Consider the following 12,920-nt stretch of genomic DNA (forward strand, 5'->3'; position numbering starts at 1 on the left):
ATGTAGGTGAATATAACGATTGTATCTGGAGCCCCAGTGCGCCATTTTCATTTCACTTTAAATAAAAAACAAAATGTATCTATGTCAGTCAGTGCCCTTCTGCTGTACTCAGAGGTATCAAACAGGCTACAATTATGATTGTGAAGTGATTGTGTCACATTGGAGGAAGGTTTATTGCTTTTGAGTCCGCTAGGCAGTAACACATTCTGTTTCATATTACTCTTTATATCATTGTTTGGCTGTGACTAGAATAATCAAATGCCATCAAATGCTGTCAAATTCAATTTACAGTATTTTTCATTGAAGCGGGCTTTCTGCATTATATTTCCTGTTTTCCCTCTCTAAGGCTGCCATGGAATAGTCACTGTAATCATGAGCTTTATTTACAAAACCAACAGAGTGAAGCCACGTCCTGGTCTATAACAGATACTTTATTTCCCTTTATTCAGAATAGGAATTTGATGTGCTTTTCTCATACAATTAGCATTAAGTAGATGAAAGAAAACTATTCCAAGAGGATGGGTATTTTAGAGCCTGCACTAATGTGCTTAGCGTAAAATGTAAATTCGCATTAGCCATTTTTACCTGTTCATGTGTATTTGAATCAGAAATATTATTCTTCAAATTAATGTTTGCTGAGAAGAAATTTGGCTTGTTTGTCTTGGGCAGTGTCATTTACATAACCAGAAAGGCAATAATACTTTCTCTTCATAATTTTCCTACAAACCCTCACTCATGACTGAAGATTGACCTGTATCAAAGGGTTTCAACACCTAACATTGCAAGAGGATCCTAAGCGAAGTTTCACGATGTATTCAGAGCACAGGACCAAACAAGGAAGACATGAGATGCTAACAAACGACGTTAGAGGAGGGCTGAGGGTCTGGGAAAGAAGGTGTTTTTCTCTGTTTGCCTGATGTGAATACATTGCTTTTGGAAGGGGTTTTCAGTCTGCACATCCTTTATGTCTGCTGGTCCCTGCCTTACATGGTGTCCTTTTTGTCTTAGACGGTTAAGTTGTGGACGTCTCCTCCACCCCTAATTCATATGTCAAATTCCAAACTCCCGAGGTGGTGGTGTAAGATGAGGCATTTGGGAAGTGATTGGGATATGAGAGTGGAAACTCATGGTAGGGTGGGTGCCCTCATGAAAGAGACTCACAGAGCTCCCTAGTGGCTTCCACCATGGTGAGAACACAGTGAAATGACAGCTGTGTATGAACCAGCAAGTGGGCCCTCACCAAGCATGACATCTGTCAGCACCTTGATTTTGTATTTTCTCAGCGTCCAGAACCGTGAGAAATACATGTTTGTTGTTTATAAGCCCCCCCCAGTTGATACCATTTTTGTTACAGCTGCCTGAAGGGACGAAGTCAGACAGCAAACCCTCAGTTGACAGGTTCTTTGTCTCCTTGACTCTGTTTCTGTTTTACTTTTGCCTTTTCTCCTCTCTTTCTTCCTCCTTTGGGGTTGCTCTTTCATTCTCTCCCCCACTCCCATTCTCTCTTTCTTTCCTTCCCATTCTCCCTTCTCCCTCTCTCCCTCTCCTTCTTCTCCTTATTCGTTACTTATTTAAAGAAAACTTTAATTTAAAACTATGTCTGTGTTGATTGGATGAAGACTGGACCAGGGAGCACAATACACTTCAACCCAGAATGCCTATGGTCTCCTTGTCTCTCCTTCCTTACTCTGTCTCTTCTCTTACCCTCCCCTCCCTCTTTCCTTCTTTTCTTCATTTTAGGTGGATACATTTAACAAATCCTGCACATCGTGGTGAAAAGAAGCTACATTACCATCTACTACATCCCAGTATCATCTAGCCAGTTGAATGGAAACTCATTCCAACAGAAGGGTATCTGCAGAGCTGAGCTGTTCTTTCTGCACGCAAAAGGGACCCTGTTTTGAGGATAAAAAGTTTTTCCAGGGGTGCCTGGGTGGCTCAGTCAGTTAAGCATCTGATTCTTGGTCATGATCCCACGGTTGGTAGGTTTGAGGCCCACATTGGGCTCTGTGTTGACAGCATGGAGCCTACTAGGGATTCTCTCTTGCCTTCTTTCTCTTCCTGTCCCTAACTCCTGTGCTCTCTCTCTCTCTCACTTTCTCTCTCTCTCTCAAAATAAATAAATAAACTTAATTTTTTTCCCAAGCTCCACATAAAAGATGATGGAAAATATTAGAATTCTTATTGCAGACATAGTTCCTCCTCTGGGATGACTATGTTCTCTTGGTCAGTGGGCCTCTAGAGGACCGCTCTATAAGTTCATCAGAGGTAAAGCTGATGTGGACTAAGAGGTCTCATCCTTCAAGCAGGGCTCAAAACAAAAATATCGCGTGGTAGCTGTGGCTTTTCCCCTTGGATAATGTGTACAAGCTTCCGGTATCAATTCTAGATCCTAGCACGTGCTCCAAAAACATGAATTCCCACCCATTCCCTTATAGAAACAGAAAATGTATTTGCTTTTACAGCCCTGGAATAGTACACATTTTTCAATAATTTAAAATAATAGTAACAGTCAATGTTACCTGTGAAGAAAGTAGTTGATGATGACTCCATTTGGCTTTTTAGGTGGCATCCATTTAACTTCTATGCAAGCTGACCCCAATGCCTTAAGAACTGGGGAATTTAGGTCCATTGGGGCTGCTTCAGATGTCTTGACAAACGTCCCACTGCTAACTCCACAACTTCCTTTAAAAAAAAAATCGAGTCCTTTAGTGATTTGTCAAGCGGCGAAAAGAGTTGCATATGCATATAGAAGGGTAAGGAGATCACAGAACTCATGTTAGCTGGACTTTTATATACACGCTTGTACACATATTTTAGACTAGTACTATAAATCTCTATATAATTTGAATATAGTTAAATGTATATATACTATATTATATATATTTTATGTATATTTAAATAAGGAATCATTTCTGGAAAATCCATTAAGTAACCACAAGTTTATAGAGGCATAGGCAAGAACACTTATGCTTGTCTGAACTGTGGTTTCTCTAGTTTATTACAGTCATTCTAGCCAGAAAGTGATAATATAGTTGAATACCATAAGTGTGTGCGTGACCTGCACATCTTGTCTATTCTTAAGAATATCTTATTTTTGCCAACACTTCGAAATAATTACCATCTCCCAACACACAGGAATCAAACAATCAATTTGAAGAATATTGTATCTCCACAGCATAGTTTTAGAGACATAGAGATGCAGAAGTTGATTTTGCATTCAAATAAAGAATACATTGGTTTAAAATAGTCCTATGTTGATTAGCTGAAGACTGGATCAGAGAAAGCAGCATCCTTTAAAACAAAATGCTTTGGTCTGGTTTGTAGAGAGAAGTGGGCAAATGGACTCAAGTTTGGAGATGAGGCAGAGCAAAATCGCAGACCCCTCATTCTAACCAACTCCATGGGAACTGATACTCATTTGGAAATAGAAGTTCCTAAGCACATGTAAGATGGGGTTGCCACCACATGCTGAGTATAAGATCGGGACATCTCTTTAAGGTGAAGCAACATGTTTTATACACCAATACGAGTTACATCTTTTCTTCTCTTATCAATACATGATGTAACATTTGGATGGATGAAGGGACTGAGGGAGGCTTTTCCTCAAGACCACTCAGATAGATGATGATTTCATAGACCACTAGCCTATGCCATAGAACTCAGGGTGACAAGCTGCGTATATGAGATAAGGTTCAGGGAAGCACCATAAAATACGTAAGATTCATTTGAGCGTAACTCAGCTTATAAATAATGCCTCCCCTCACCCCCAAATAAAACTTAAATAAACCAAACTGAGTACCTTTTCTTGAAAATTTCACAATACTTATTTCGTTTTATATTACCAATGATTCCTTATGTGATCTAGGTGTTTTTCTTTTAAAGGGCCTTATAAAACAAGACTTTGCAAAACCACCATTTTAATATATTTAAATATTCATGATTTAATGTGCAGAAATGCATAATGCTTCACTCAATGGCAGGCTCTGATTTTTCTGGGTAAACAGTCCAGTACAAATAAGAAATGAAATGTTAGTCTTTGTATTTGAATTAAGAATCTATTCCTTTTTAATGAATTGTTTTTTCCACAAAATGCTTTTTTTTATAAAAGCCCAGGACAAGTGTCTGAAAGACTTTCACCATTTTGACACGCTTGTATCCTTATCTCATATTGTGTGAATGGAGCCAAATTTTCCAGAAGGATGGATTGATGATAACCAACAGAGGTGGTCAGAGGTGCCACACTTCCAGCATTGAGTAAGACATTGTACTCCACAGGCATTTGGGGGATAAGGATCCCTTTAAAGAGAGAGAAAGAGAAAACACAAAGGTATGCTATACAAAATGGCCAACAAATATTTGTCTTTTAAAAGCAATGTTATCTTTAAAATAGTTTAAATTAAGTATTACTGAATGTAGCAATGAACAGTTGCATGAATGTATATTCCAGAAGTAAAACAATGTGTATCACCCATTTTCAAAAACAAATGAAGTATATATAATAGTTCTATTCAAAGGGATACTCCACAGGCAAATAAAAACAAAAGCACGTTCCACTTCTTAAAAAATACAAGGGAATTAGAAATGGTGTCATATATTTTTGCTAGGCTTACTTACTCTTAAAGTACATAAAAAACCCCACCAGTTTTGCTTGTGACAATAATTTTTCTGTAGGCATTGTGTATGCATCCAGTCTGACACAGATCCTTGACATAATAGCCCATAAAGTATCCAAATCATAGTCTACCTAGAGAATTCCCAGTGCATTAATTATTGAGTCAGGACAGTCCACTTTGTCAGGGAGACTTATGGACCTAAATACATATGAAATTTGGGTTCAAAAACTGTCATTTTTCACAATGCTTCCTAAAGAAAGAAGGTCTTGTCAGCTTAGCCTCTTCACAATCTAGTCATATAATTAAATGCCTGTAAGTTTTATTTGGTCATGAACAACATGGACTTTTTTTTTCAAGGAGAGTCTATGAGCCTCGAATGAAGAATATAAGGGAATTTTGCGCTAAGCTTGCTCATTGATCTGATAGCTTATAACATTTGTGGGTTTAATTACTTGCCTTTGTAGTGCTTAAATATGTTTCTCTTGGCTGTAGAAACAATGAAATCAACAGAACAGGACTCAATAACCCTTGAGAAATGAGGTCTAAAAAAATAAAATGAAGGTTTTTTGTAGATATAGCCCCAATGTATAAGGAGTGGAAGAGCCAGGAAAAGCCAGAGATGCTCTCAGGATTTGGTGCAGGATGGATGAAAATAAGGAGTCTCTGAAGGATATATGCATCACAGTCAGGAGTGATGAGTTGTTTCCTGGAAAGATACTAGATTTCGCTGAACCCAGACTGGGAATTTTTGTTCTAAATTGGAGCATCCTCGTTAAATTATCTTTGTCCTAATAGCTTAAATTACTGCTATTCTATCATTGATTCTTAAATTCTATCTCCAGCTTTATATCTCTCTTGCATTCCAGATTTCTATTTTTTTTTTTAATTTTTTTTTCACGTTTATTTATTTTTGAGACAGAGAGAGACAGAGCATGAACAGGGGAGGGGCAGAGAGAGGGAGACACAGAATCTGAAACAGGCTCCAGGCTCTGAGCTGTCAGCACAGAGCCCGACGCGGGGCTCGAACTCACGGACCGTGAGATCATGACCTGAGCTGAAGTCGGACGCTTAACCGACCAAGCCACCCAGGAGCCCCCAGATTTCTATTTTCAACAGCCTACTTTACAGAGTCCTCAATCTCAACAGGCCTAAAGCAGAATCACTATATTTTCCACTCCCAAACCTATTCTTCTTGGGTTTCCTTTCTGTTTTCCTAAGGCACAAACAGGCCTTAGAGTAAACCCTTAGGGTAAGATTTTTAGAGTAGACCCTGCTTTTTTTACTCAGTTGCAGCCATAACCCAAACAAGAATAGCCATCTCATTGCAATCCAGTTTTATGCAGGACAGCATACATTATCTAATACTACCAGAATGTCAACTTCATAAAGTCAGGGACTCTGTTCTCCCCGGTGTGGTTCCAACGCCTAGATTTTAGCACAAAGTTGCAGCTCAACAAATGTTGGTTAACTGACTGACTGAATGAATGAAACCTCAGGACAATATTGTAAAGTAAATTGCATTACTTTTTTTTTTTTTTTTTTTTTTTTAAGATGAGAAAACCAGGGCTTGGGGGAGTCAAACAACTTGTTCCAGATTGCACATTGATTAATTGGGATAGTCACACTTGAACTCAGGCCCATCTGATACCAAAGCTTATCTCTCTATATTACGCTCTCTCTTGGTAATGGAGATTTGGATTAGGACAACTGGGGGGAAAAGGAGAGGATAATTTTGAGAAAACATGGGTACCCAGAAAGAACAGGTATTGGGCACTGATTCAAGGTCTGGGAAAAAAAAAAGTGATGAAAAAATTAAAATCCCACTAATGGAACAAAATTACAGGTGAATATTTAAAGTTCTGAACAGCAGGTTTCCAAAACTGAACCACACACACCCTGGATGTTTGTGGACTTGTGTTGACTTATTTTCAAGACAAGGACAAAAATGGTAGCCTTCCTGGAATATCAGTTTGACCCGTAAAATTTGGGAAATGCGTGGCCCCACTGCCTGAGCGATGGAAACCAGCAGAATCCCACTTTTCCTTGTTCGCAAAAATTTGGTATGGATTTTTCTTCCTAAAAAGGCCCAGACTAGGAAATTATAGGGTTATTGACCGATTAGAACTTTTACTAGTCAGTCATTTTAACTCTAAAGTTACCTCAGAACTAACCATATGACAACAGAGTTTATGCTGACAAAACCAGTGTGTTGAACAAGTCCTACTCATGATGCAATCAAAACACAACTTAATTTTAGTTGTTCACTATTGCTTTAAAATGAATTCATCATGGGTAATCTTCTATAGATACAGGATGAAAATTTGGCTGGGCCCACGTTTCTGCTGAATCTCAAGTAATAGGCATTTCTATGTTATTTTGTTACCATGGAGAAAAAACACATCAAGACAAAGATTAATGCCTAGAAAATTCAAATAAATTTATTTTTCTCTTTAATGGCTTCATGAATACACATAATGGGTTTATTTAGAAAAGGTTCTTAAGGCCTAATTCTGAACTGTAAGACAAAACTGGGAATGGTTTTACTGCTTCCAACAAGACTGCTATAATTAAAATGAAGTTGGAGAGTTGATGAAGAGAGTTGATTATAGGGACCATTTGAGACTCTCGGTTCATTAATGGAGAAGGAAAACCTATGTGCTGTATTAGAGGTAGAATAAAGAACAGTATAATCAGGCTTTTTCCCCCACTAAAAATGTTCTTTGGAGATTGTTGTTCAAAGTAGTAAAAAAGATTGAAGAACGGATCAGGGACTTTCTCAGTTTGCAGGTGGACATCTCAGCAATAAGATACGTTTATGGAAATTTCCATTCATTCGGAATGGCACAGTATTCTACCTCACATGCTGGGAATTTCTCCTTATTGTTACCCTGACGTAGTCTGTAAAGCAGTGGGGGGGGGGGGAAGGTTGCTGTTTGTACCCACATATTTATAATAAAATGAAGACAGAAAGAATTGCCTGGACATTGAACCTATTATTGGGGTCAGCTTTCTCCAGAGCAACCTAGTATCTTGAAATATAACAGCATATTACTCTTTAGCCAAAGAGATTAGTAAAAAACAAATTTTTCCCCTAATGATAAATTATAAAACACACTAAGGTTTGGATGAAGACAAACGCATTGGAATACAATGGCAAATTTGTATGAATCTTTAAGATAAAAAGCAAGACCTTGAAGAAATCACAAGCTTAGGGTAATTGCTTTAGGCTGTTTCTAGACCTCCTGGGATTGCATTTTCATTCTTTCTTCTCTGTTTCTAGGGTAGATTTTACAGAAAAGTTTGACAAACACACATTTGAAAAATACTCCATCGTTCTTGTTGAACTAGACAAACCACAGAATGGAGCGAAACAGATCAAATCCTTCCTCTGCCCTTATTTGTTTCTGATAAGTTACCTAACCTCTATAAACACTGGCCTCTTCATCTCTAAAATGATGATACTAACAGCCATCTCATAAAGAGCTATAAGGATTAAATTAGAAAATGCATGTAAAACATTTTAGTGCTTTCCTACAACATAGAAAGTGCTGAATAAATGGCAGACATTTCAGCAAAACAAAACGAAATGGAACAAAATGCAAAACGAAACCCACAACTATGACTCTCAAAGTTTTATGTGTCCTCAAACACTCTGAACTCACCTTTTATATTAAGTTTCTATTCCAATTACAAGTAAATGTTATATTCTTTCAAGTAAATATCTTTATAACAATACTTTATCTAATTTTGTTTTTTATGAATACTTGGATACAATCAAACTGTATTCCTATGAAGATGTTTTATTTTTCAATTCTAGCAGTAATTTAGAACAGTCTTTTCTCCAATTCATCTGACATATGTCTTCAGTCTATAGCTACTGGTCTGCTTCCAGTAACTTCTCTGCCTAGAAGGACAGAACTCCTAGGGGGTCAAGGAACACAATTGCGCTTCTGCTACATTTCAAATATAGACATAACCTTGGTCTAGGTTTAAACATGGCCAGTCAAGGCATGAACCTGGAAAATGTATTTTTCACGTCTTGGTTAATTGGAAATAAATGTCCTTTACATATACCTATGAAGTGTTGAAACAGAAAATGCTCCTTGAAGCTGTGAGCATGTCAAACAGTGACATGTATTTAGGAAAGAGGGCCCCTCCACTGTCATCATTTACAGGACTGTGACATGAAAGCTTCCTGTGTCCCTGCAAGCCCTATACCATCTGCAATGAGTCTGAAACGACCTAGCCCCCTGGTATTCTGATGACTAAATGAAATGAAATGGGCATATTTGTTAAAGTCAGCTGGGAAGCCACACGACTTGGTTAGTTCCCGAGTTCATAAATTTATGTCAGAGCAAGAGGAGCAGTGGAAGCTCAAGTGAACCAATTTACCCTAAGTGCAAATGGCAGTTTTGTTATTTGGTGTCAAAGTTACCAGTCGCACAATGACAAGCTGCCATAACACATTTTCTTGTTCACTAAAGAACAAGGATTTCGTTGGTTAATATTCCTTGCAAGGCTCCTTTTCATAATTTACAACAACTAGATGCTGATAGGTTATTTAACATTTATGAAGTTAAGATGTAATCAGAAAAACCCTGATTATCTTTACAAATAAAAAAGTTAAATTATTCAACTTTTTTTTTCTCCATGGCTTCATTTCACAGCAGGTGCATACTTTACAATGGGGCAAGTCAATCAAATAATCCTTCTTAAAAATCTTTTTTTAGGAGCTGGAGCAGCAACAATTCTAAGAGGAAAACTATTAATTCGGTTTGGTAGCTGCGTTTGCTTCAAAACATTCGTTGCACTTAATGTAATGCTCTGAACAAATCAGCCTAAATTCTTGCTTGTATATTTTGGTAGGCATATTTTGGTTATGCCCTTTTGGAAGTTTGGAAGGGAAACAAGACTCTCTTAAACATACATCGATTCCAACTATATGGAAATTTTACATAACTTTGTATAATACTTATCATTTTATGGCCTTTCTACCCTAATAGATAATAGGGTTCATGACAGGAAAGACAATGACTCATTCTTCTTTGTAGCTCTCAGGGTGTCTAGCATTATGCCTTGCTCCTGAGTGGGGCTCAGCAAATATTCTTATGTTCATTAAAATGAAGACAGGAATCAATACACCCAAAGGCTAGTGAGTTATATCTCATGGAGTTTTAAGCTACAAATAAAACACTCCTACTGGATTATTGGACGGGCTGCTCTTGAATTACATTGTCCTCATTCATATTTGCTATATTTATAGCAAAGTTATTTTTTAGCTTTTGAACTGGATCATAGTAGAAGTTAGAAAAAAATCATTTGCTTTCTGCACTGGGCACTGTTTATGTAGAAAAATACTGAGAAAATATAACAGTAATTTTGACTACAGAATTTGGAGTCAGATCCATTGTGGGTTGGTTCTAACACCTACGTGTAAAATAACCCAGATTACAAAATTTGGTAATATCTATATTGATTTGTTCTAATTAGTAAAATGGGCAAAACAATAGGGTATACTATATTAGGTTGTTAAAAGCATTAAATGAGATACATGTAAATTTCTGAGAAAAATGTCTACTACATATAAGAACTCAGTAAAGCAAGAAATTCATTAAGTAAAAAAAGCAAAGGCAACAAAATAAAAAACTCAACAAGTGTGTCACATCAATTACAAGCCTTCTGCACAGCAAAGGAAGCCATCAACAAAAGGAAAAGTCAACCTGTGGAATGGGAGAAGGTATTTGCAAACCATTCATCTAATAAGGGGCTAATATCCAGAATATATAAGGAACTCATACAGCTCAATAACAAAAAACAAATGAACCAATTAAAAAATGGACAAAGGCTATGAATAGACATTTTTTTTTCCCAAATAAGACAGACAAATGGCCAACAGGCACATGAAAATGTGCTCAACATCCTTAATGATTAGGGAAATGCAAATGAAAAACGAGATGCGATCTCATACCTGTTAGAATGACTATTATCAAAAAGAGAAAAGATAACAAATACTGGTGAAGATGTAAAGTAAAAGGAATGTTTGTACATTGTTGGTAGGAATGCAAACTCATATTTCCAGTTTACTATGGAAAACAGAAAGGAGGTTCCTCAAAAAATTAAAAATAGAACTACTATATGATCCAGGAATTCTACTTCTGAGGATATAGCCAAAGGAAATGAGATAATTATCTCAAGGGCTATCTATACTCCCATGTTCATTGCAACATTATTCACAATAGTCAAGTTACAGAGACAACTGAAGTGCCTATCCATGGATGGATGAAGAAAATGTAATACACACACACACACACACACACACACACACACACACACACACTGGAATACTTTCAGCCTTAAAAAAGGAAGAAAATACTACCATTTGTGACAACATGGATGAAACTGGAAGGCATTATGCTAAGTGAAATAGCCAGACAAATACAATAACTTTATGGTATCAGTTATGTGTGGAATCTTAAAAAAAATCAAACTCCTAGAAACGAAGTAGAATGGCAGTTTCCAGGGACTGGAGGATGGGGGAAATAGGGTGAAGTTGGTAAAAGGGTACAAACTTACACTTATAAGATGGATAAGGTTAGAAGATCCAAGATATAACATGGTGACTATAGTTGACAATACAGTACTGTATAATTGAAATTTGCTAAGAGAGTAGAACTCGTATTCTCACCAAAAAGAAAAAAAAAATAAATATGTGAGATGATGCTTGCATTAATTAACTCAATGGTGGGAATCCTTTCACAACGTATATATGTCAAAACACCACATTGTACTCTTTAAATATATTATAATCTCATTTGTCAATTATACCTCAATTTAGCTGAAAAAAGACGGATTTAACACTCTTCTACATAAAATGTAAATCATTGAAACGAGTTTTACACTTTCTTCTGAAGTTCAGCCTGGGTTTTGTACTTATAAGAAAATTGAAATAATTGTTATTGTTGAATCCCAATTAATGTGATGTAAATTTTTTAGAAAGCTTAATGCCTATTTTGGCTTTAAATGGCTAGTAACTGATCTAATACACTGCTGTTGATGAGCTAACTGACCACCAAGATGCCTAATGTCTGTGGATAGACTATATTGTGCCTAAATACCCTTTATCAAAACTTTGCTAATAAAAAGCATTTTTATTCCTAACCAATATCTTTTTATTTCTAAGAAATGTTAATTGAAATGATTTCTCATAGAAGAATTGTTGCTAATTCTTTTCTTTATTGGACCAAGAGATGAATGTTAATGGACAAGAACCAGTATTTTGATATTATGCATGAAACCCAAATAACACAATCTTTAGTGAGAAAAGTGTGTTGGATACGGTGACATTATTAATTAGAACATGATGAAGGGCTAGAATAGTTCAAAATATAGTCATCACCTTGATAAATTAGAAAGACTCATTATTACCTTCAGGGTTTAAATAATTTTGAATGTTTGTTTTCTGAAACAGCAGGAATATCTCTATTCCTATTCTGAGTAAACCATTTATGTTACATGAAATATTTGCTTCTTCATTTTCTATGATTTTTTACCCATTAGTTGAACATATATCCTTTGCTGTATTTAATATGAACGTGTAAGTCCTGACCTGAGGTTAGGAGCTGGTAAAAGGTGAGAAGGAACGGTTAGGAATAGACTAGCCTGGCTGACATCTGTAGCTTGAACAATAATAGCCAGCATCCAGGTAGTGCCCACTAAATGCTTACCCATGCTCTCTCACTGACTTTGCATAACAGCAGTACAAGGTAAGCATTTAATATCCCCTTTCACAGATGAGAAACCTGAAGTTCAGAGACACTGTGCAACTAGCCCAAGGCCCCAGAAAAATGAAATGGTTGACCCCGTTCCACCTAGAAACCAGGATTTCCTTTTCAGAAATAAGTGGAAAAAAAAGATAGGCATCCAGAAGATGACATACAGCATTTGGAAAATATGTGTATGCGTCCTGTTTGTCTTTAAAGGAGAAATATGTATTTGTGTATGTGTGAATATACAAATATGTATTTGTGGATGTCCATGTGTGTTTGAGGTTGAGTTACTGTGGAGGGAGGGATAGGTTTCTAAAGGAAACCAAGTGTTTGACTAATTCTAAGCAGCAGAAAGTCCAAAATTTATACTCAACTGAATGATGAATATTAGAAGCTTACTCACTATTTGTTCTTTCATTAATTCAGCAAACATTTTATAAAGGTATGCTATTTGTGCACCATCTGATTTGGAGGTACAAATGATATACAAAAGAGTAGAAATCTTGATTTTCTAGAGCTTGCAATTGAAGTATTTTGA

General features: G+C 36.6%; 1 protein-coding gene across 1 annotated transcript in view; it reads right to left on the bottom strand.

The window, feature by feature from the left end:
• Nucleotides 1–12,920, bottom strand: part of USH2A (usherin) — a 743,753-nt gene that overhangs the window by 108,188 nt on the left and 622,645 nt on the right. The window contains exons 60-61 of the mRNA XM_042925179.1: nt 4,141–4,299; nt 2,523–2,685 (exon numbers count right to left, since the gene is read on the bottom strand). Of these exons, the coding sequence (XP_042781113.1) occupies nt 2,523–2,685; nt 4,141–4,299 (322 nt within the window). The remainder of the gene's footprint in view (nt 1–2,522; nt 2,686–4,140; nt 4,300–12,920) is intronic.

The sequence above is a fragment of the Panthera leo genome, chromosome F3 (assembly GCF_018350215.1).
Source record: "Panthera leo isolate Ple1 chromosome F3, P.leo_Ple1_pat1.1, whole genome shotgun sequence".
Classification (NCBI taxonomy): Eukaryota; Metazoa; Chordata; class Mammalia; order Carnivora; family Felidae; genus Panthera; species Panthera leo.